General features: G+C 39.4%; 3 protein-coding genes across 3 annotated transcripts; all 3 read left to right on the top strand.

Annotated features, from left to right (window-relative positions):
• Nucleotides 1-505: 505 nt before the first annotated feature.
• On the top strand, nucleotides 506-5,853 carry LOC137267602 (heparanase-like). Its single transcript, XM_067802092.1, has 10 exons — nucleotides 506-721; nucleotides 1,245-1,375; nucleotides 2,031-2,204; nucleotides 2,519-2,684; nucleotides 3,003-3,053; nucleotides 3,409-3,615; nucleotides 3,970-4,084; nucleotides 4,841-4,956; nucleotides 5,147-5,287; nucleotides 5,616-5,853. The coding sequence occupies exons 1-10, from the start codon at nucleotides 534-536 to the stop codon at nucleotides 5,773-5,775; spliced, it is 1,449 nt and encodes a 482-aa protein (XP_067658193.1). The 5' UTR covers nucleotides 506-533; the 3' UTR covers nucleotides 5,776-5,853.
• Nucleotides 5,854-6,677: 824 nt separating this feature from the next.
• LOC137267601 (heparanase-like) lies at nucleotides 6,678-15,941 on the top strand. The gene is made up of 10 exons (XM_067802091.1): nucleotides 6,678-6,922; nucleotides 7,966-8,096; nucleotides 8,505-8,678; nucleotides 9,197-9,365; nucleotides 10,996-11,046; nucleotides 11,395-11,595; nucleotides 11,961-12,075; nucleotides 13,144-13,259; nucleotides 13,902-14,042; nucleotides 15,702-15,941. The coding sequence occupies exons 1-10, from the start codon at nucleotides 6,732-6,734 to the stop codon at nucleotides 15,880-15,882; spliced, it is 1,470 nt and encodes a 489-aa protein (XP_067658192.1). The 5' UTR covers nucleotides 6,678-6,731; the 3' UTR covers nucleotides 15,883-15,941.
• A 2,408-nt stretch (nucleotides 15,942-18,349) lies between these two features.
• On the top strand, nucleotides 18,350-24,107 carry LOC137267803 (heparanase-like). The gene is made up of 10 exons (XM_067802241.1): nucleotides 18,350-18,537; nucleotides 19,107-19,239; nucleotides 19,856-20,027; nucleotides 20,322-20,487; nucleotides 20,696-20,746; nucleotides 21,030-21,230; nucleotides 21,626-21,740; nucleotides 22,727-22,842; nucleotides 23,563-23,703; nucleotides 23,948-24,107. The coding sequence occupies exons 1-10, from the start codon at nucleotides 18,350-18,352 to the stop codon at nucleotides 24,105-24,107; spliced, it is 1,443 nt and encodes a 480-aa protein (XP_067658342.1).
• The last annotated feature ends 657 nt before the right edge of the window (nucleotides 24,108-24,764 follow it).

The following is a 24,764-nucleotide window of genomic DNA, read 5'->3' as shown; positions in this document are numbered from 1 at the left end:
CATAGAAAACGACAAAATGATAGCAAATCATGTTGATTTTATGATGATAATTGCTCAGCCAAAAACTAATTTCATACAAAACCATGCCTGTTCAAGTATGGCCATGGAATGTTTAAAGGTTGAGTTTATTGATGAATGTCATTGTGTGTGTTTTTCACGATTTAAGTTCAATACCCAGTGTAACCTGGATATGACTATGTAAGTCACCCTGTCAACCTCCTGACTCTCTTAAAGCAGCTTCCAAATTGATTGGGTTTTTTACCTGAGTATCCCTTTGCCGCACATGAAGACCAGTCATTTCCCAGATATGTTCCAAAGGGTTACGATCGGGGTTCATTCAGTCGTGAGATATGTCAGGGGAAGCTCAACTAAATTCATTGTGAATATTTGAAAGAGTATATCTAAGCACTATTTGCTTATGGCGACACAACGTGATACACATGCTGCCACATGCTTGATGGAAACGTGACGACTCAACACCTTATGCAACTGATTACCTGTGACATACTTTCAGATTAGAAAATCCCAGGACAATGAATGTAGTACTGTCAACTCTGCTTCTTGTCACCAACTTCGTATCCCACACATCAACAGAAGTAGTCAATGTTAGTGTGACAATTTCAGCAAACGTAGTTTCATATATTGATGACTTGTTTATAGGCGTAACTCTGGACTCTGGCCTTCTGCCAACCTCACTTCACTGGAACGGACTGGACTTCAAGTAAGTAGGACAAGGAGACCGTCAATAGACTACAAGTAATTGAACATGCATTTAAAGTTAACACTTAGAATTCTGAACACAACTACGTTTATGACGATCTGACGGATACATCGAAGTGTTTGTGTTGTTCCTTCTTCCAGCCACCTTAAGTATTTTTGTACCCGAAACGAACTACATATATAATAACGAACTAAAATATACAGCCTCTTTGGGAATATACATAATCTACTCTATTTGCCGTCTTGGGCATGTCATATGTCAAATCTTCACAAACTGATGTAGTCCCAAGGACATTTTAAAGCTAACCAATTTACATAGACTGAATATAGTTCAAATTAGCAGATGTCTCTCAGAGCAATTTGTCCACACCGTCAAGCAAAGAAACGTAAGATATGCCATTTCAGTTTTGATATGTTGTCAATAAATGTGGTGATTCATCTTCATGTTTCTGCCTTGACGCCAATGTGTATTAAAGCAGTAACATACTGGAAAAATTGTCCCTGTGTTACCTGTTTTTCTCCAGCTCTCCGAAAGTTCAGGCCCTGGCTAAAGGTTTGTCTCCATGCTATCTGAGGATTGGAGGCACTGTGGGTGACAACCTGACCTTTGTCCCTACAGGTCATCAGACAACAGATAACAAGCGTGCATTTACAGGTGCGTTTATAGAGAATACTACACGAGGTCTCATTACATACGAATTATACGAGGATTTGATTTACATGAGACATCAGCCGTGCAGGCTGCTTTAAGGAGGTTGGATACAAAATGTTACAATGTCAAGAAATTCCTAAATGTGGTATCATTTTTGTAGTCAAATCTGTTGAATTATTAAGGACTGATATGAAAAAGCAGAAAAATCAATTTTCAAGCCAGTATATAGAATTTGAGACATTTATAAGATTTGAGATATTTTTATAAAATGAATTTTATATAGTAAATTCACGCTAGACGAGTATTCCAAAATTGAAAAATATGTTACCAGAGGGCATCCCATACTCAAATTAAACTTGATAAAGGGACATACCTCTTGCCCAGGATAATTGCTTGTGTGGCCAAACTGTCCTGAGGTATAATTAGAAGCAAGACAAAGGGACATAACTGTGGAACATTAAAACAAATAAATTGACGGATATGCTCCTACTGTCATATCCCGTCAAAATACGGTTTCCAAACCCTTTAATCTATGATATTGTACACGTGTACACATCTCAGAGAGCAATACTGTTGGGTATTTGGGGCTTGTACATCGTTTATTGGAACATTATAAGTATTTGTGATCTCACTGTCGTTAAGCTTGATGTGTCTACAGGGGCTACCTGGGATGCTGTTAATACATTTGCTCAGGATGTCAGCTGGAAACTTATATTTGGTCTGAACGTACTGAAGAGGAAGGAAGGACACTGGGATCCTACCAATGCAAAAGAACTGCTGCAATACAGCAGTGCTAAGGGTTACAAACTGGCAGGCCTGGAACTCGGAAATGGTATCAATATAACCATACATGTTCATAAATGTATATGACTGAGCATAACTGTGGTATTTCTATAGAAGGGCTCGAATTCGAACGAGAAAATGGCATACATATAAGCACATCCAAGGAAATATATGACTGGAAGTTACTTCGTTATTGCCGCATAATCACTCGAATTCCACGTACCAAATCTGCAAATCTCACACCTTTAAATGTTTTGAGGCAGAGTTTCACTTCACTTCAAAATCAAAGTGTAGTTCCTACTGGTATGTAAGTAAGTACTCAGTAATAACAGTAAGCCATATGTTAAGTGTTGATTGTTACAGAAGCAGATTTATTCCCTTGGAAATATAACTCCACTGTGAGTCCCAGACAGCTGGGCATAGACGTCTTAAACTTCAAGAAGCTGCTCAGATCGACACCCGGGTATGAGACAACACTGATAATTGGCCCTGACGTGAACGTAGCTCGATCAAGCACATTCGTTGCTGAGTGAGTACATCAGTGAGACGTCTGGCACTTTCAAATATTGTTTTCTCAGTGTACAAGAAACAATATGCACCATGGATGTTAAACAATGCTGTGGGTATTTTAAAAATTATTTCGATTAGGACTGAGTACAGGTTTATGTGTTGTAACAGTAATTAATTGGAAGGAAAGTATTTCGATGTAATGTGATCAGTGGAAGTTAATAAATGGTGTATACACTACAGTACGTACCTATCATTTTGGATCATAATTCTCAACAATCGATATATCAGCACCCAACATTTTACAGTTAATCACGCAGATTTTTCTTTGTGTCCTCAGATACTTCAGAGCAGGTGGAGACAGGGCCGTGGACAAAATATCCTTTCACCAGTACGTGCAGTTATCTTTGATATTTATGAATTACTTAATATTGCTCAAACATGTTTAGTGTGTGGTTTAATACCCTAACCTTATTTCGTTCATATTTCCCGTGCATGCAGTTCCGATTAACATGCCCTTGACATATTGAGATATCAACTAAATAATGCTTAATTGCTAGAGTCCACATTTGTTGCATGAAAATGACCTTCAGAAATATAGGCTTTTATCATTAATCGTTGAAGGTCATCATGGCAAACGTGACTGCTGGTATAAAAACGTCATGATACTGAACACAGTATCACGTTCTGTTTGTTTGCAATATTTCCAACTTAGCAAGCCAAATCACAAAAACGTGTTCGTACAGATACTACACCAGCGACCGAACTCCTCACCCTCAGCTCTCTAATTTCACCGATTCCACGTTGATGGACACACTGGTTAGTTATATACAGACAGGTCTGGATGTGGCAAGACGCACCAACCCACTGACTCCAATCTGGCTGGGCGAGACGTCCTCCTGCTCTCCTAGCGGTGCCCCCGGAATGTCCGACAGATATGTGGCTGGGTTTCTGTGCGTAAAATATCGTCTCAGTATAACCAGTATACATTTTATACCTTAGTCCTCCAAACTCGCAATAAGTGAATGATTTCTGTTTAACGCCACCTATAGCAATATTCCAGCAAATAGACTGTGGGAGACAAGACAAATGGGCTTCATACAGTGTGGGGAATCGAACCCGAGACTTCCGCGCGACAACGCTATAAACACCTGGTAGTTCATGATAATTCTTTGCGAGTGATATTTAAGAAATAATTTGCCCAAGATAAGATCTTCAGGTTTTATCACGTTAGTTAAATTAATTGACGTTGACTTACATTCAAATGCAATTTCCTACAACACCTCTAGAATGTGTACCCTGTTCAGGTGGCTGGACAAACTTGGTATTGCTGCCCGGATGGGGCTGAAGGCAGTTCTCAGACAGGATTTCTATGCCGAAAGCTATGCTCTGATTGACACTGGTACATTTGATCCATTGCCTGTAAGTATAGAGACGAACATTTTCTTCCTTCCTTCTTGCTCCAATAATCACACGATATCTCTTGGACAGTCATATCACTGTTTGTCCGCCATCAAGCCTCTAATTGCACTGATTTCGTGCTATATTTACTTATAATATTGAGTCGATTTTACAAGTATCCATCTTTCAGAACAGTCAGTGTGGTTACTGCCTCCCTCTTCAAAGACATGTTTGACACGTAAATCAATTTCAACAACATGTCATGGTCGGTATGGCCCCGTATAATAACACTGCCTGTAAACAGATACCTGTATCAGTGTTATAATCAGTTTTTTTTCAATATCGGCCCGGCGGCGAGACGATTGGTAAAATGGCACGAAGAAGAGGACTGAGCACATAAATAATATCAGTATACTGTGCAGGACATGTTTATCCCTCGAAGATGATAGTCATATATTCCACGACTCCACCACATATGTAGACATAACTCATTCCAAAGAAAGACGATAGACATTACATATCTATTCATTCTCTCGTAAACTGTCGAAATTTCGAAATCAGTAATCTAGATAAACATATTTTGCATGTCTTTAAACGAGGGAAACTGTAAACTCTCTTATGTTGAATTGTTCTGAGCGTTTAATGCACAATGGGTCATAAAGCCGTTAACACCAATGAACATACAAACTTTCAAATATTAAACTGAACGTTCAACGTGGTAAAATATGTTAATGACAAATTATAATGAGTCTGTTTTGTTCATGTGTTCCTCTGCAGGACTACTGGTTAACTGTCCTGTACAAAAGACTGGTGGGAGGCGCAGTGTTTTCAGTGGAGGCGAGCGTGGACAACAGCACCATCAGAGCCTACGCCCACTGCACAAAGCCATCCAGGTAAATTGCAAAACACAAATGGTGAACCGAATTTTTCTTTTGCGATATATGTCTCAATACAGCTATCGAATTTTCACGTTTTCTTCCATCATAAGGTTAGTTTTTATTTTTTTTATAAACAATAATTAATATAGGATTCATGTTAAAGCCAATGGACGCAGTCCAGTAACATAATAGTGTTGTATTTTAGTTCCTATGGCTACGTGCCCGGTAGTGTGACGATGTACTTCCTGTTGCCCACGGAGAACACCATCTCCATGACGTTTCCACAATTTCCCGACCAGCCTATAGACGTGTTCTGGCTGACGCCAGTCGATGGACTCACCAGCAAGTAAGTGCCTCCCCTTTAAACATATTCCAGTTCATACCACCGAACAGACATGCGAGCACGAATTCGCACTTCCTCTCGTCAATCCATAAACACATCCTGGTTTACACCAAATGGTAGATTCACTATCATGGCTTTTCCATGTGCAACAGGTGGTAAAATTGCATTAGTAGTTGCTTTTGGAAGACCACAGAAAATAACTTGAAAACGTGCTATAAGTGACCTGCCATGACAAACTTATCATGACAACACTAAACATGCAAATATGTTTTAGGAATGATACAATATACAATCAGCATGCAAAGTTCATAATCAGTCTTCACCATCCCAGGACCGTGGCCTTGAACAACAACCCGATAACGTTGGTCAATAATACGCTGCCTGAGCTGAAACCTAACAGGATGGAAACAAACACTGTTACCTTACCCGGGACGTCATTCGGGTTCATTGTCTTCCCCGAGGCTGATGTGGCCGCCTGCAGTAGTCAGTGAGGATATTCACAGAATGATTCAGAAGAACCTCCAATCGTTGACTTTGCTGTGAAAATAAAGCTGCTGTTTTTTTCTTGATTCAGCTATTTTGCTATTAAATTTAATCATGTTTAGGTGTTTGCCAGTCACATTATTTTATATATACATGAATGTACACCTGTTACCAAGGTATTAATGAGAGTCATGCTACCTCGATTGTTTCCTTTTGAACCAATATATATGTTTACGTGTACAACGTATGTAAAACCAACTGTCCACATGACCTGAAATATGCTGTATAGCAACAGAACAGGGTCTGAAGGCATCAATACAACTTTGCCATGAGGTATCTGAAGGTAACAATTACCATCCGTATGTACACCACCGATGTCGCTACTCCAATACGGACCTGTACGAGGTTGACACTAACAGTGTTATGTATGATATGGGATATAAGTGCGTGAGAAAGCAACGGTGCAACCTTAATAGACTCATCTAGGCGGGCACATTATAATTCCAACCTGTAGGATATGTTTTAGGTATGACAAAACTATCTGTGCATTTATAAGGCACAACACGCGACGTATCACTGCCCGCACACAATAATATGGCATCAGTCATGACACAAGACGGTATGTGCAATGATGAAATGACGCAATAGATATGAAAGATAAAATACCCACACCTGCCTGTCTTAAAAGACAACACAGCACTGCATGTACCAGTCACAGCACAATAAATGTGAACGATATTACATGTCGGTAACGAAACAAGACAATATGTACTTATAATGATACAAACAACATGTATCAATAACAGCACAACACAATTTATATGAAAGACACGAAGTAATACTCAGCGATGCTGACACACGCATGCAGAAAACATGACGACACAACACAGTCTATAAATGTGAGACCACTTATATAAATGCAGATAATCTGTGACATACTTTCAGATTTGAAAATCGTGGGACAATGAAGGTAACACTGTCAGCTCTGCTCGTAGTCAGCACCTTCATAATCCACACATCAACAGAAGTGGTCAATGTTAGTGTCACAGTTTCAACAAGACAAGCAGTTTCCTTTATTGATGACTTATTCGTTGGTGTAACCTTGGACTCCAGTCTACTGCCCACCTCACAGCACTGGAGAGGGCTGGACCTCAAGTAAGTAGGTCAAGCTGACGTCATAATTTGTATTCTATACACACTCATACAGTAAATTACGTTTATGGCGAACTGACGGATACATCGAAGTGTTAATGTGTTGTTGTTTCTTCCAGCCACCTAATGCATATTTTAGCCGAAACAATCTACATGTAGAGCGCTGCATTTAGCGAACTAGAGGTAATGGGTTTCCCGTAACGAACTGCATGTAATGGGCTCGATCTAATGAACTACATGCAACGCGCTGCGTGTGAGGAACCACACGTAGCGGGTTGAGTGTAATAAACTAAATCTAACGGGTTGCAAGTAAAGAACTACATGTAACTGGCGCCATCTAATGAACTACATGTAACGGGTTGCAAGTAAAGAACTACATGTAACTGTGTGTCTGTAATGCACTACATGTAACTGGCACCATCTAATGAACTACATGTAACGGGTTGCAAGTAAAGAACTACATGTAACTGTGTGTCTGTAATGAACTACATGTAACTGGCACCATCTAATGAACTACATGTAACGGGTTGCAAGTAAAGAACTACATGTAACTGTATGTCTGTAATGAACTACATGTAACTGGCGCCATCTAATGAACTACATGTAACGGGTTGCAAGTAAAGACCTACATGTAACGGTATGCCTGTAATGAACTACATGTAACTGGAACGCTCCATCTAATGAACTACATGTAACGAACTACATGTAATGAACATCCTGTAACTCGCAGCAGGTAATGAACTACAATTATAACATACTAAAATATGTGATCTCTTTGAGAAATACCACAATGTACTCTTTTTGCGCTTTTAAAATACACACAAAAGTACAATATCAAACTAATCATTGTAAGAACAATGGTGTCCAAACCGCTTAACGAGGTAATGTATGTCACTGCACACTGACACTTCTTTTTTGGTGTGGTGTCAGTGAATACATTCTAGATTTGTGGTGCTTCAGTTCGTTGTTTCTGCTTCGACGGCAAACATATTATGCTAAAAGATTGTAAGCGAATGTCCCTTTGCCACGTAGTTTCCTACCTCCAGCTCTCAAAAAGTTAAGGTCCTGGCCAAAGGCTTGTCTCCATGCTATCTGAGGATTGGAGGAACTGCGGGCGACAACCTGACCTTTGTTCCTACAGGTCATGGCACAGTAGACAGCAACCATGCATTAACAGGTGCGTTACAATATAAAATAGTTTGTCGAGCTATGGTATTGCACTTTTGCCAATCTGTGAGACAAATGCAGTGACATAACAAGTGTCAGGCATGCATTCACATTTCACAGGTGGGTGTATATACTTCTACAGTCTGTTTGACTAGAAAATGTCCCCATGAATTGCTCCCATAAATCAGTTTAGAAAGGCAGTAAATAAATATTACTGGGCAAGATGTTTATGAATAACCTGTACCCAAACACCTTTTCATCTATTAAAAACTGCCATGCGTCACAGCAACAGGGGTTGTTTAAGAAACCGTTATCATTATAAGCATCATTGTTGGATAACATTAGGTGCATCAAATATAAGAGCCTAAACAAATGTCATAACGTTATCTAGCTATCGTTAAGCCTGTTGTGTCTGCAGAAGCTACCTGGGATGCTGTTAATAAATTTGTCCAGGATGTCAACTGGAAACTTATATTCGGTCTGAATGTTCTCAAGAGGAAGGAGGGCAAGTGGGATCCTACCAATGCAAAAGAACTGCTGCAGTACAACTGTGCAAAGGGGTACCAACTGGCAGGCCTGGAACTCGGAAATGGTAACAATATGATCACATGCATAGAAAGGCACAACTGAAACCTGCCATGATATTTCCGCAAAATCACTCGATTTCAACTTACCGAATCAAATACAATGTGGACAAAACTGACAACCTTTCATTTTAGAAATTGTGCCAATAAGTTCCCACTTGGTGTGAGTGAGTAAGTGAGTTTAGTTTTAAGCCACACTCAGCAATATTCCAGCTATATGGCGGCGGTCTGTAAATAATCGAGTCTGGACAAGACCATCCAGTGATCAACTGCATGAGCATCGATCTATGCAATTGGGAACCGATGACACGTATCGACCAAGACAGCGAGCCTGACCACCCGACCCCGTTTGTCGCCTGTTACGACAAGCATAGTCGCCTTTTATGGCAAGCATGGGTTACTGAAGGCCTGTTCTACCCCAGGACCTTCACGGGTCGAGCCCGAGTTAGACAGAGTGCACAGTATTATGTTTAATTTGAAAATAACAATTCTTCATATGTTCTCGAAAGAGTGTTAACTGTTACAGAACCTGAAATATTCCTTGGACAGCATAACACCACCGTGAGTGCTAGTCAGTTGGGAAGGGACTTCTACAACTTCAAGAAGCTGCTACGATCTACGCCCGGATATGAGAAAACACTAGTAATTGGACCTGACATGACCTCTGTAGCTCGTTCAAGAAAATACTTTGCTGAGTGAGTTCATCAGTGAGACGTATGGCACCTTTTGAAATCAGAGAGAGATGCTCGATTCTACGTGAAAGGTTATGAAACATAAACACCGTAGACAGGATCTATGTGCTGGATATGACTGCTGGAAAGCGGTTATCCCTTGTCACACAACCTTCTTTATGAACAAACCGTTACATGGAACAGATGAGGCGACGCCATTCATTTCCTTTAACACTTTGGTCAGGTATGGCAATCCCCATAAAAATAATATAATCTCATGAAAGTCAAATAAGGTCAAATCTTATTGCCTTGCCTTGATTTTACTCACGGAAGCAGAAATTCTGATTCATTGTGTATCGAAAGAAGCAAATCTCAACGTATTTACAGTTGTTACGCTTATTCATTTTCAAAATGTGTTTGCCCTAAATGTATATCAACGAGGTAGTCCAGCATTCCACACATTGTTTTCTCAGTGTATACGAAAGGAAAACAAAGAGGATCTGAGCTCACAATGTTTTATAATTATGAAACGACAGTACAAAAGGATATCCAGTCTTGGCCATCCTCAGAAACAGAATCAGAAAGCAAAGTAACAGTTTTATGAATGGACCACAGAAACTTAGTGATAACAGCATGTGTTCTCGAAAACTGTGAAGATGTCTTACCCTGTCGGTAGCACTTACCAATCACACAATTTGCCTGAAACTCAAGTATTTACAATCCCACGTCTAACAGCAGGGCTGTAATCAGTGTGGTCGATGACGCAGAAATGCCTGTTGTTAACTTAGTAATATGACTGCTGTGCAGACATTCTAGGATTCCGGGGTTTCAGGGTGGAAAAAAACATAGACATTAATTTGTTTGAAACCACAGACGGGGTCAACTTTAATGCTGTGGGTCAGTCAGTTCCTTTTTGACTGAATAGGCATTAATGAAATTCGAAGACTTCAAGGCCAACAACACAAACATGGACCCAGCTCACATTACAATGATAGTTTACAAAAACTACCATTCTTCACGATCAAACAAATGCGTCATATATAGACGTTTATCACCTGATGATGACGTCCATTGTGCGGCAAAGGGTAAGCATGTCCTGCCCAAAACTATACAATGTTGATGCGTTTACGACTCTCCATTACCTAGTGATGACACTAGTATCCTGTTCAATCAATGATACGATTCAGAAAAAAACACATGCTCGGAAAAGGTAGCACCCAGGTATGAAAGGTTTCGTCTTCTGAATAACTAGATTTCCAACACAGCAGAACAAGGTATTGTGGGGAATTTTACATTATTTCTGATAGGATTCAGTCAATGTTCATATCTAATTACATGTAAGGAATACAATACCATGGAACGTGATAAGTGGTGTGGAAGTTACAATAAATTCATAGGTTTGGAATCAAGTGTTAGTTGTAATCTCCTTTAACATCTACTGTCTACCCCAGCAAGATGTTCTATTACATCAAGACCAGCGGTCCACGCCGGATATCCAGCCTTGACTGGTATTGGAATCTTGACCTCTGTTTACAATGTTTACAACGGAATATATGGCAACACGTACTGCATTGTAACAACATGCTCAACGATCAACACATGGACACCTAACATTTTACAGCTAATCCTACGTCATTCTTCTTTGTTTCCACAGTTTCCTCACAGCAGGAGGAGATAGGGCCGTGGACAGAATAACCTTTCATCAGTTAGTGCAGTTATATTTAATATTTATGGATTCTGTTATATTGCTCAAATATGTATTCGGTATGGTTTAATATTCTAATCATATTTCGTTCATACTTCCATACAGTTCCATTTAATATCTCTTCACTTACTGAAAGATCAATAACTGATGTCTAATTACTAGAGTCCACATTTATTATGTGAAAATGACATGTAAATGATAGGAAAATGACCTTCTGAAATATTTCTGTTATTTTCATCATGGCAGGCGTGACTTCTGTAACTAAAAAGTCAAAACATGGGTTTGCAATGTTTCCAGCCTGACAAGAAAAGTGGTATATACGATCAAACCCTCTCTTGCTTTTTATAGATACTACACCAACGGCCACACTGCACACCTCTCTGATTTCACCCATTCCAAGTTGATGGACACACTGGTCAGTTATATACAGACAGGGCTGGATGTGGCAAGACGCACCAACCCACTGACCCCAGTCTGGCTGGGAGAGACGTCCTCCTGTCATCATGGCGGTGCCAGAGGGATGTCCGACAGATATGTGGCTGGGTTTCTGTGCGTAAAACATCGTCTCAGTATAACCAGTATACACTTTGTACCTAAGTTGACTATACTCGCATGATGGGTGAGTGAGTGAGTTCTGTTTAACGCCACTGACAGCAATATTCCAGCAATATCACGGCGGGGGACACCAGAAGTGGACTTCATATATCGTACCCATATGGGGAATCAAACCCGGGTCTTTGGCATGGGAAGTGAACGCTTTGTCCACTAGGCTGCCGTATCATGCCCCCCACCCCCGTCGCAAAATGATAACCGGTGATAATTCTTTAGTGACAATTACAAAATAAGTAGTCCAAGATAAGATTTATCTTTAACTGTAACATCAACACCGCCTTTTGAAAGTGTATACTGTGCAGGTGGCTGGACAAGCTTGGTGTTGCTGCCCGGATGGGGCTGAAAGCAGTTCTCAGACAGGATTTTTATGCCGGAAACTATGGACTGATTGACCACCGTACCTTTGACCCATTGCCTGTAAGTATGAAAATGACGAGGGCCTAGATTTTCAAAGCTCTCTTAGCGCTACGGTAGTGGTACGTTAATGTTAATGTATGACACTCACGACTATCTTAGCGCTAAGAGAGCTTCGAAAATCTAGACCCATGTGTTCATGTATCAAATGTCCAGTTTTCAAGATATTATTTTTCTTTTACAACCCACAAAATGAAACCTTTCTCGGGTGATGTGGATGATGCGTGAAAGGGTGGACTTGGGAGGGGTTGCGTCCACCGGCTGGGATAGCGATGTACTGGGAATATCACACCTATGTGTCACACCTACAGCAATTATTCGGCGAATCACAGTGACCAAATCTGATAGAATGTACCGCAGGTTTGACTATAGGACGAGTGGGATGTAGTTCACTGAAAATTCAACACTGACTAATCTGAAACCAGTAGTGTTTGATATTTCATGCATGCGGTAACTATGGTGATGTTATGATTAAGGTTATTAAAAGTGTCTAACATATGCTTCCCTATCCTTACAAATGTTCCTTTTTGTTAAATGTATGTGATGTATTGTAAATTATGCATGTACGTTTGTATGGTCTTCGGATTCAATTCTGGAGGAAAGACATTCATTCATTCATTTATTCATTCATACCAAGCAATAAAAGCATTACACGTCTATCAACGAATGTAATGAAAGATTTCTGATGAGGGGGTTAAGCCATGTAATCACTCACACACTTTCACTTATATATATATATGCTTGTTCATATGGGCGCGTCTATCTTAGTAGAGATTCATATTCTGGTACACTTCATTTGGAAACAGTAGTTTCCGCGCTAACGATATATATATATAGTTTGTTGTTATATATATTGATTAGATGTTACAATAATATATATAGGCAAATTATTTAGGCAAATGAATTATTCTCAAACATTTCGCAAGATAAAGTACTGTCACCAATAATATATAGTGAACATTTAACACAACATACTATGGTTGTAGTGACTTCTGTCATTTCTGTCTTTTGATCTGCAAGGTAATCTTGTGTAAGGTAATGATGATGCTTTGTTCATATGTTCCTCTGCAGGACTACTGGTTAACTGTCCTGTACAAAAGACTGGTGGGTGATGCCGTGTTTTCAGTGAAGGCGAGCGTGGACAACAGCACCATCAGAGCCTACGTCCACTGCACAAAGCCATCTAGGTAAATTCAAACCGCATAATGCAGCCAGATACTACAGTGCATTAGTCTGTTTACAGGTAGATTAATTGTAAAAATCTCTGTTGAATGAGATAGCGTCAAGGTGATGTTACATTCCAAGGAATGTGGTTCGGAATCAAAATCAATGATTTTACAAACAGTTGCTGACGAATACGTGATTGGGTGAGTTTCGTTTTAGGCCCAGAGCTGCAATACTCCAGTTATATGGCGGCGGTCTGTAAATAAAAGTGTCAGAATCTATGATCAACAGCTTGAACATCGATCAAAGCAGCTGGGAACCGATGACATGTATCACCCAATTCAGCAAGCTTTACCACCCGATTCCGTTAGTCGCCTCTTATGACATGCAAGGATTACTGAAGATCAGTTCTAACCCCGATCTTCGTGTATGGAACGGATGAACGGATGGACAGACATGTTTGTGCAGACTGCTGGTACTGGGCTGGAGAAGCGCCGGTTACATTTCCTTATTTTGTATAGCATGTGTCCATTGATCTCCTTCCGTGCGACATTTAGAACAAAATATAATTAGTGCAAAATATAGGACTGAAAAATGCATATAATAATGTCACATTCATGTTTAGTCAAGGGCACCGTCCTCTAATATTTAGTGTTGTGTTTTAGTTCCTATGGCTACGCGCCCGGCAGTGTGACGATGTACTTCCTGCTGCCCACAGATAACACTACCACCATTACGTTTCCACAATTTCCCGGTCAACCTGTAGATGTATTCTGGCTGACGCCAGTCGATGGACTCACCAGCAAGTAAATTCTTCCTTGATCTTAAGTCTACTAGTTCACACTGTTCAACAAACTCACTGGCAAATGCTTCCTCCGGTCAACCTACAGACACTTTCTAGTTCAGGGCCCACTTGCACAAAGCGATCTTAGCGCTACAATGATTGTAACTCCCATTCTTCAACATAGGCTTAAGACAGTCGTAGCGCTAAGATTGCTTTGTGCAAGTGGGCCCAGGTCAATATGTAAGCTCACTACAATATGAGTTTAGATTGATGTTACATGTGGTAACGTTTAAGATCTAATCAACCATGGTCTTTCTTCGGACCTCTCAGCGAGCGTCATATCTCTGTCATCGTTCATCCTTTATTACGTATAAATGTCCATGACAACAGTTCGGCATGTGTAAAACAGTATGGTAAAGACATCCATATCGCCACACTGACAGTGTAGATCATATTACAAGAAAGATAGAGACATAAGAAAGATTTAAGAAGGCTACATAATTTTAAAAGGCTATTCTTATCGCTTGTTTTCATCAGTTCAATAAATATTGGAACACGAGGTCCCTTACGACAGTATTCACACAAACATCTAGCACGATAATCATTGCAAGGAGGACATACTAACGCAATATGGAATTCATCTGCTAGTTCAGTCCTACAGGAACTACAAAACGCAGTTTCATATTTTTTGGAGTATGTAAACGAATTAATATTAAAATTATGTACATTACAACAAAATTTTGTCAAACATCTCCGTAAATCTTTTGAACTAATACCTGTAGTTATAACATATTTTTCAAGAGAATAGTCTGTCTTTATGGTTGAATAGAACGTCAAGGATTCGGAAAAAAATATGTATTGATGCTAGTCTTGGTAATACATATCTTTCCAATGCTGTTTAAAATTATGGAGAAAACATTTCTCGTTAGCAACATGTTGTGCTATCCATACACAACCGAAACCATGTCTAAATACAAATACACTAACTTTGATACCCAGGTCTCACCCTCACTACCATCTAGTCTTTTTAACATTTACTAACATTTCTTTTGAATTTCTATGGCGGTTGATGTAAAATCCTCATCCAAAACAACAGAAGGCTAATATAGGCACATCATTTCAATAGGATAACGACCGCATTCTGTCAGCACGGCTTTACTTGATGCCCTAGAGCCACTCTGTAATACAGATTCACACAAGCTTGAATGAACCCTTTCATTTGGTTTACGTTTTTCCCATCCCCAAAGCTCAGCTCCGTATAGCATAGGCTGAATCTTGCCAAATAGCTAGCTTGTCATCATTACAGCTTTCACAAGTTGTGTATCAGACATGTGAAACACCTTTCCTAATTCGTTGTAGGGGGAACAAAGATGTCGGATGCAATTCTCAAATAACGGGTGGGATGAGTCCCTGTGTTTGTTCATGCGTTTGGAACGAGAGCCATCTTCTTGAAAATACCTAGCATGATCATCACACCACAGTGCTTTATGAACAGATCCTCATCATATGCTGGGAATCTTACAATGGGATATAATAAAGGATGCTTACAATATACACAGAATGATTCAGAAATATGAAAAAAGGTGGCTACTTCTCTCGGTGTAAAAAATGTTGTCTTAAAGATTTCTGTTCGGAACAATATCTAAATGTCTGATAGTTACTAAATGGAGTTTTATTTCAGGAAGGTCCGTCTCAATGGAAAGCTACTAGCGTTAGTCAATAGCCAACTGCCTCGTCTTCCACCGAAGACTGTCACTTCTGGATCAGTGACTGCCTCTGGGAAGTCATTCGGGTTCATTGTAATACCCGGCGCTAATGTCGCAGCATGTAAAAAGCACACTCAGAGCCCCATAATTGGCTAGCCACGGAAATGTAATTGATCTTACAATAAATATTTCACCATATCTACAAGAACTTTCAATGAAGAGTGAGCACAAATTTATCGACTTACTTTAGCCATCAAGAGATGAGACCAAGTCTTGACATACACAGAAGTAAATTTTAAACGTGTCGCACGAAAGCACCTATTCATAAACACCTTTTAGAACTACAGTAACATTTACAGCTTACAATAGGGGATATAACAAAGAAACGTTTTAACCAACTTGACCTTTTCTCTCTTTGGGGGGTGGTTTTCATGTCGTGCATGAAACAAGGATGTATCGTCCCGCTAAATCACAGGCTAAACACTCTTACTGTCACACAAAGAATCATTCTGTAGCTTAGGTAGTTCACGTACATTCACTAAGTGGCATTGTGTTTTACCATGCTCTATTGCTGTAACCATTCTAGTATGCAAACAACGTGGCATAACTGGAATCATGATCAAAACAGTATTAGGTAAAACTTGAAAATGCCATGTCTTCATATGTTCTCGGAAGAGTGTTAACTGTTAAAGAACCTGGCATATTCCTTGTCATCATCACCTGGTGATATATAGACAACACTTATTATGTCGACATGCAAATATGATTTAGGAACGCTACAATATATAATTAACATGCAGTATGTTCATAATTAGTCTTCACCATCTCAGGACCATGACCTTGAACAACAGAGCAGCCGGAGCTGAAACCTAACAGGATGGAAACAAACACTGTTACCGTTAAGTCCTTTGGGTTCCTCGTCTTCCCTGAAATATGGTTTTTTTTATTCAGTTGTTTGCTCTTTTTAATGGAATTCAAATGTACTTAAGCGTTTAACATTCACGATATTTCAGATATCCACGACTGTGCACCAATCACCATGATTTGAATGAAAGTCATACCACCTCGATTTTTCATACCTTTCAAACTTAGAAATTACAGTTATTAACTCAGGCATGCAAAACCAACTGTCCATATGACCTGAAATATCAGTATCTGCATTTCACTTAGGGCAAGGCCTAAAGGCCTAACTATAACTATACCATAAGGCATCTGTACGTAACAAAGTGATATAGGTCTTTGTGTGGCCATGTCACTTAAAATGTGTGTAAATATAGCTAGCAATATATTCCTTAATACACCAACATGAACATGTTCACGGTTTACACCCACAGTCTTATCACATGTAAGATGTAGGATGTAAGCGCTTAATGAAACAACGATGTCAGCCTCAATAGACTAATCAAGTCAAGGGAGTTTATTTGTAACGATGCCAAGGCCCACATGCGCGATATACTAACCTTGTTAACAAAAGTGTACAAATGAAGTCTAGAGTGTTTCTAAATACAGATTTCTGTTTATATATGCATGGTAAATATGACACTGTACACGTATGATTAGATTCTCTGAGATATAAGAGGCTTTTACATATATGTATAGAAGGGAATTTCCATGTTCCGGAAGAAAAAGCTATTCTCAATTCATTGTACAGTGGCATATAAGTGTGAAATGATACTCGTCCTCTACAACGGTGTTGCAAATGGGACAGAAACGTAAACCCGCTTTGATTGACTGCCACATTCCTTCGTAACAGTGTAGTGGCAAGGCATTGCATCAGTATTTGGTGTAAGTAAAGCCCAACTTTTTTCTAATATGATATACAGATATCTTTCTTGTTCACATATGAATTTATATCCTTTTTACATAACGTATCTAGGGCTGTTATTCAAAGTGGAGATTCAGCTTTTAGACAATTTATTTAACAGTGCATTTGTTAACAACTGTGCAAAAGAAAGTTCATCACCAACAGTTTGGCTAATCTAGATGTATCCGAAGCCATGAGAAAACAAAATATTTTTATAAACGATACGCAACTCTTTTTTCCAATGCCATTAATATATCTTAACATGTAATACGCTTTCTTGGGTATTCTACAGTCGCTCAATTTAAGTAATTTAGATAATACTGTAAAACCCGTAAGCCAACATTTACATATATTGGATAGCGACCACATTCGCTATACACAATAGCGTTGGGAGTTTGTCGTGAAGCCTGTACGGATCTGTAAATTGCTTTGAGTGCTGAGAGCATTTTCCCCTCTAAACCGTTCTGTTTGAGGCAAAACCAAAGTTTATTTCATTTACATAATCCCAAACGCCTTTGTAAAATCAATGAGGGCGACATAATGTTGTTTTTTGGTTTTTGTTTTTGGGGTTTTGGGGGGGTTTTTGGCGGGGGTGGGGTGGGGGGTGTGTGTGTTATTTTTACGTAAAGCATTTTTCGACAAGAGAATTTAGCGTGAATATGAATAACGAGATCGGACGCCCGCCAGTGTTTCTGGATACACGTGATACACATGCGGTCATATGCATGAAGGAAACGTGACGACACAAGACACGTGAGACCACCTTATGTAACTGCTGATTACCTGTGACATACTTTCAGATTAGAAAATCCCAGGACAATGAAGGTAACGCTGTCAGCTCTGCTCCTTGTCACCAACTCCGTATTGCACGCATCAACAGAAGTAGTCAATGTTAGTGTCACAATTTCAGCAAACGTAGTTTCATATATTGATGACTTGTTTGTTGGTGTAACCCTGGACTCCAGTCTTCTACCCACCACACAGCATTGGAAAGGGTTGGACTTCAAGTAAGTAGGTGAAAGAGATCATCAATAGACTTCAAGTGATTGAACATTCATTTGAGGTTAATACTAAATATTCTCATACTGCAAACTACGTTTATGACGAACTGACGGATACATCGAAGTGTTTGTGTTGCTGTTTCTTCAAGAGACATTCAAGAGACCTTCAAGAGAAGAGACACGAACTATGTTTAACGAACTAAACTATATAGCCTCGTTGGGAGAATATATAATATACTCTGTTTGCGCTCTTGGGCACGTCATATGTTAAATCTTCATTTTTAAAATAAATCACAAATCTGATGCAGCCCTGGAAGAACCTGTTGAAGTTAAGCACTTTACACAGACTGGACATAGTTCAAATTAGCAGATGTCTCTAAGAGTAGTGTTGTCCACACCGTTAAGCAAAGAAACATAAAGTATGGCAATACATTATGCCATTTCAGTTTTATATTGTCAGCAAATATGTTGCATGTCTGTGGTGCTTCAGTTCGTTGTTTCTGCTTCGACGCCAATATGTATTAAGGTGGTAACATGCTGTAAAGATTGTCCCTGTGTCACTTGTTTATCTCCAGCTCTCCGAAAGTCCAGGTTCTGTCAAGAGGTTTATCTCCATGCTATCTGAGGATTGGAGGGACTGAGGGTGACAACCTGACCTTTGTCCCTACAGGTCATGAGACAATAGACAGCAACCGTGCATTTACAGGTGTGTTAAAGGAAAATACTACACGAGGTCTCATTACATAAGAATTATACGAGGATTTGATTTACATGAGACATCAGCCGTGCAGGTTGCTTTAAGGAGGTTGGATACAAAATATCAGAATGTCCAAAAATTGCTAAATTTGGTATATTTTTGTAGTCAAATGCGTCCCGAATCTAATTATTCAGGACTATTATGACAAAAAGCAGGAAAATTAATTTTCAAGACAATATGTAGCATTAATTTATTAAGGAAAAAGAAACGATTTTTAAAATAACAGGATATTTTTATAAAATCAATTTCATATAGTAAATTCACGCTAGACTAATATTAAAAAATAAGAAAATATGTTACCCAAATTAAATTTGATAAGCGGATATAACTCTTGCCCAGGAGTTGGGGCCAAACTATCCCGAGGTATGATTAGACCTGACGATGTTATATTTGTAGGAAGGATCTTCAGACTTTTGTCTTATGTGTGTGTGTGTGTATATATATCACTTGAATCATGAACACAAAGTAATTGTTTTGGTTTTTTGGGTTTGTTTTTTTTATATTATGGAGAGGATTCAATTAGGTGATCGCACTATGGTTAATAATAACTCTGTTGTGTCTGCAGAGGCTACCTGGGATGCTGTCAATAGATTTGTTCAGGATGTCAACTGGAAGTTTATATTTGGTCTGAATGTACTGAAGAGGAAGGAAGGACACTGGGATCCAACCAACGCAAAAGAACTGCTGCAATACAACAGTGCAAAGGGGTATCAACTGGCAGGCTTTGAACTCGGAAATGGTATTAACATGACCATGTACATGTGCACTGAACATTACTATGACATTTCTATAGAACACAGTGTACCAAATCTGGCAGAACTTGAACTAAAAATGGTGGGAATATAAACACAGCTAAGGAAACATATGACTGAAAGTTACCTTGTTATTACCGCAAAATCACTCGAATTCAACGTACCAAATCTGCAAATTTCATACCTTTTTGATGTTTCACTTCACATCCCATCAAATTCAAAGTATGTATTACTTATAATAACAATAAGATATGTTCTCATAAAAGTGTTAATTGTTACAGAAGCTGACTTATTTCCTGGGACATATAACATCACTGTGAGTCCCAGACAGCTGGGTATAGACGTCTTAAACTTCAAGAAGCTACTCCGATCGACACCCGGTTATGAGACAACACTGGTCATTGGCCCTGATGTGAACGTAGGTCGATCAAGCAAATTCGTTGCTGAGTGAGTACATCGGTGAGACGTATATTTTTGCATATGCATATCCAGCAAGATATGCCGTACGTATTCTATTAAATCGCGAACTGTCTATGCCCACGTAGGATATCCATCCTTGACCAGTTTGGGAATCTTGGCCACTGTTTACAATATATTATACATATAATGGCCACTACAATATGTATCTATCATTTTCCTCTTGGTTTTGTTTCAGTTACTTCACAGGAGGAGGAGACAAGGCCGTTGACAAAATAACCTTTCACCAGTACGTGAAGTTATTGATATTTATGAATTGTTTGATATGTTTTCTGTACAGATTAATATTCCAATCTTATTTATTTCATACAGTTCCAACACTTGACGTACTGGAAAATCAACTAAATAATGTCGGTTAGTAATTATCCACAATTGTGGCCTGAAAATGACCTGCTCCTATCAAAATGCCATGATACTGAGTACAGTATCACGTTCTGTTTGTTTGCAATATTTCCAACTTGACAAGGAACATCATAACTACTGTGAAAGCCACTGAACATTGCTTCGCACAGATACTACGCTAATGGCCGAACTGCACACCTCTCCAATTTCACTGACTCCAAGTTGATGGACACACTGGTCAGTTATATACAGACAGGGCTGGATGTGGCAAGACGCACCAACCCACTGACTCCAATCTGGCTAGGAGAGACGTCCTCCTGTTCTCATGGCGGTGCCCCAGGGATGTCCGACAGATATGTGGCTGGGTTTCTGTGCGTAAAGTATCGTCTCAATATAACCAGTATACACTTAATATAGTCGACTATATCAAAAGTTCTGTTTGATAACGTAGCAATATTCCTGCAAAAGGACGGCTGATGACACCAGAAATGCGCTTCACACATTGTATCCATGTGAGGAATCGAAACCGGGTCCTCGGCGCGAAGAGCGGGCGCTTTATCCGCTAGGCTCCCCCACAACCCCCTACTCGCACCGATGGTAGTTCACGATAATTCTTCAGTGACATTTACAGAAACATAGTCTTTTATCATATGTAGTACAAGATAAGACGTGTCTTTAGTTGTGAGAATGTTAGTTAAGTAAAATAACTTAGTCGTACATTTACCTAAAGTATCAACACCACCTTTTGAAAGTGTACACTGTTCAGGTGGCTAGACAAGCTTGGTATTGCTGCCCGAATGGGACTGAAAGGAGTTCTCAGACAGGAATTCTACGCCGGAAGCTATTCACTGATTGACAATAGCACTTTTGATCCATTGCCTGTAAGTATGCAACCGACGATCTGGTCATGTACATATTTTGTGTGGATCAAGTGTCCAGTTTTCAACGATTTCGTACAACAAGGGTAAGTAAGGGTGGAGGTGGGAGAGGTTGTGTTCACTTGCTGCGATAACCATGTTCTGGGGACGTCACTCGCATGTAGCACCCACAGCAATCAATCACCGAATCACAATGACCAAATCTGACAGAATGTACCGCAGGTTCGACTTTAAGACGAGTAGGGAGAGATTCACTGAAAACCCAAGCCAAACTAATCTGGAACCAAAAGCGTTTGATATATGTAAGCGTTAACGTTGCTGATGTGCTTCCGTTTGATGTATGAGCTTTATTAAAAGAGATGGTGAAACAATTTAAAGTGCAATTAATGTTACGCGTGAATATCAATGAATCAACCAGTTACCCACAATGCAATGAATTTGAATAAAGACGACAATTATATATTAAATATGAAATTGGTACAAGATTTCTGATGAGGCGTTAAGACATATAACCACTCACACACTTTAATAATGTTACAGATTAACGGACAAGAGAAACGATACCAACTCGAAATCATTGATATTACAATACGACAAACCACCACTGTGATAAATGAAAGTAACTTTTAATAACATATGTATGGGTATGCGCCTCTTTTTGAAATAACTTTTCTTTTGCCCGCTAGTTTATATCCTTTGTTATATGGAAGTCTTTCTTAGTAGATATTCATGTTCCGTTATACCTCATTTGGGAACTCCGATGATGATGAAAGAAATGTATTTTTGTCATTGCTACATATGGATGCACGTAAATAAATGTTCAGTGTCTTGATTTTTTCTCAAACTTCTCACGGGATATTATGCTGTCATCAATAAATTAATGTGAACATTAAACACAGCAAACCGCATAGTGATTTCCATCATTACTGTATTTTGACATGTATTAATGTTACGCAATGGTGCTGTTTTATTCATGTCATCAAATGCAGGACTACTGGTTAACTGTCCTGTACAAGAGACTGGTGGGTGATGCCGTGTTTCCAGTGAAGGCGAGCGTGAACAACAGCACCGTCAGAGCCTACGCCCACTGCACAAAGCCATCCAGGTAAATTCAACCGCACGATGCAAGCAGTATATCATACTGCATTATGTATACATAAGAAATGGCTTTGTTGAAAATGGTGGAGGCATGTTTGAGGTTAGATACCCAGAAATGTGGCTCTGAATCAAGAAAATTGACTTTACAGATATTCGCTATTCAATCGACAGGAGAGAAAACGGGCATATATATACCTTACTAGATAGCGTTGGAACTTTTGCTACCTACATGGATCCCAGTTGGATTTTCTCTCAGTCCCTGGGCATAGTTAGCAAATTGCGCGAACAGTAAAATAACAAATATTCTACGTTGATCATAGTGTTGGATATAAAATTATTTGGATGATATGGACCTTCTGGGACGCTGGAATACCATGTCACAAAATATCGTGAATATCATATTACCAAGGTCACAGACTCCAAGCCAAACAGCACTTGTCTAATCCAAGTTGCGCCGAGCACCAGGTAGGGGAACAGAAAGTTACATGTTTACGTGTCTTTATATAACCAGGCCAGGGAACGCATTGGACGCTCAACCATTTTGCCAAACATTTCTTTACATTTTCCTTCATTTGTAAAACTTGTGTCAACATAGGTCTCCTTTCGCGTGCCAGTAAGAATGAAACATGATCAGTGCTAAATGCAGGAGTAAAGCATACATGTAACATGTTCACATTCATGTTCCGCCAAGAGAAGTGGTCCTTAAATATTTAGTGTTGTGTTTTAGTTACTATGGCTACGTGCCCGGAAGTTTGACGATGTACTTCCTGCTGCCCACGGATAACACTGCCTCCATGACATTTCCACAATTTCCCGATGAACCTGTAGATCTGTTCTGGCTGACGCCAGTCGGTGGACTCACTAGCAAGTAAGTCTCTCCTCCAGCCAAGACGTCTTCTGGTTAACACCATTCAATAGACACACCGGCAAATTGTTCCTTCAACCAACAGTTAGGCTCATTACCGGGGAATTTCCACAACGAGAGCTGAGATTGATCTGACATGTTGTTCATGTCACTAATGTTCTTCTGGTAAACCATTTCGGAATCCATTTTAGCAATGATACAACATATAATTATCATGCAAAGTTCATAATCAGTCTCACCATCACAGAACCGTGGCCTTGAACAACAACCCGATAGAGCTGGTCAATAATACCCTGCCGGAGCTGAAACCTAAAAGGATGGAAACAAACACTGTTACCTTACCCGGGAAGTCTTTTGGGTTCCTTGTCTTCCCTGAGGCTGATGTGGGTGTGTGCAGTGGCCTGTGAGGATGGTCATTAAATGATTCAGAAGAACATGTAAACCTGAAAAAAATAAATCTTAATATCCATTCATGATTTAGTAATGTGTTATGTTGTATAAAATTATAGTTTTTCCTTCTCTTTGTTACACTCAGTGAGTTACATAATCAAAGTAAGTTCATAATAGCAACACAACAATAACAACTGTAACTAATGACTCTGCACTAATATCAAGAACACCACTGACACTGGTAGTAACAGCTGATCAGTTAAGCCAGCTGAATTTAACATATATAAATGGCAACAGAACCGAACCCTGATACATGGGCTAAATATAGTCAAATCATGTTTTGTAATACGTTCCATTTTCTTTTGCAAAGATTCTATCATTTTAGTAGCATCTTATACTTCTGCTGTGAAGACGTATTTGAGGGTAACTTTAAATGAATTACTACACGGTTTAGGCCCTTTAATGTTCATAACAAATATGTGTCGATTGGCTAGAAGGATCAGTAGTGTTAATAAACTGGCAATACAAGAAGAAAAAAGAATGCCATGGTTTGTTATTTGAACGTTTTCCCAGCATCATATGAACAGAGTTGTTAAAATACTCCCAGGAGGACTTGACGAAAGGACATTTTATATGCACATGATCAGTACTTTCACCTACTGACTCACAGAAAG

Source organism: Haliotis asinina, chromosome 16 (genome assembly GCF_037392515.1).
Source record: "Haliotis asinina isolate JCU_RB_2024 chromosome 16, JCU_Hal_asi_v2, whole genome shotgun sequence".
Taxonomy (NCBI): Eukaryota; Metazoa; Mollusca; class Gastropoda; order Lepetellida; family Haliotidae; genus Haliotis; species Haliotis asinina.
This window is presented reverse-complemented; position numbering and strand designations above follow the sequence as displayed.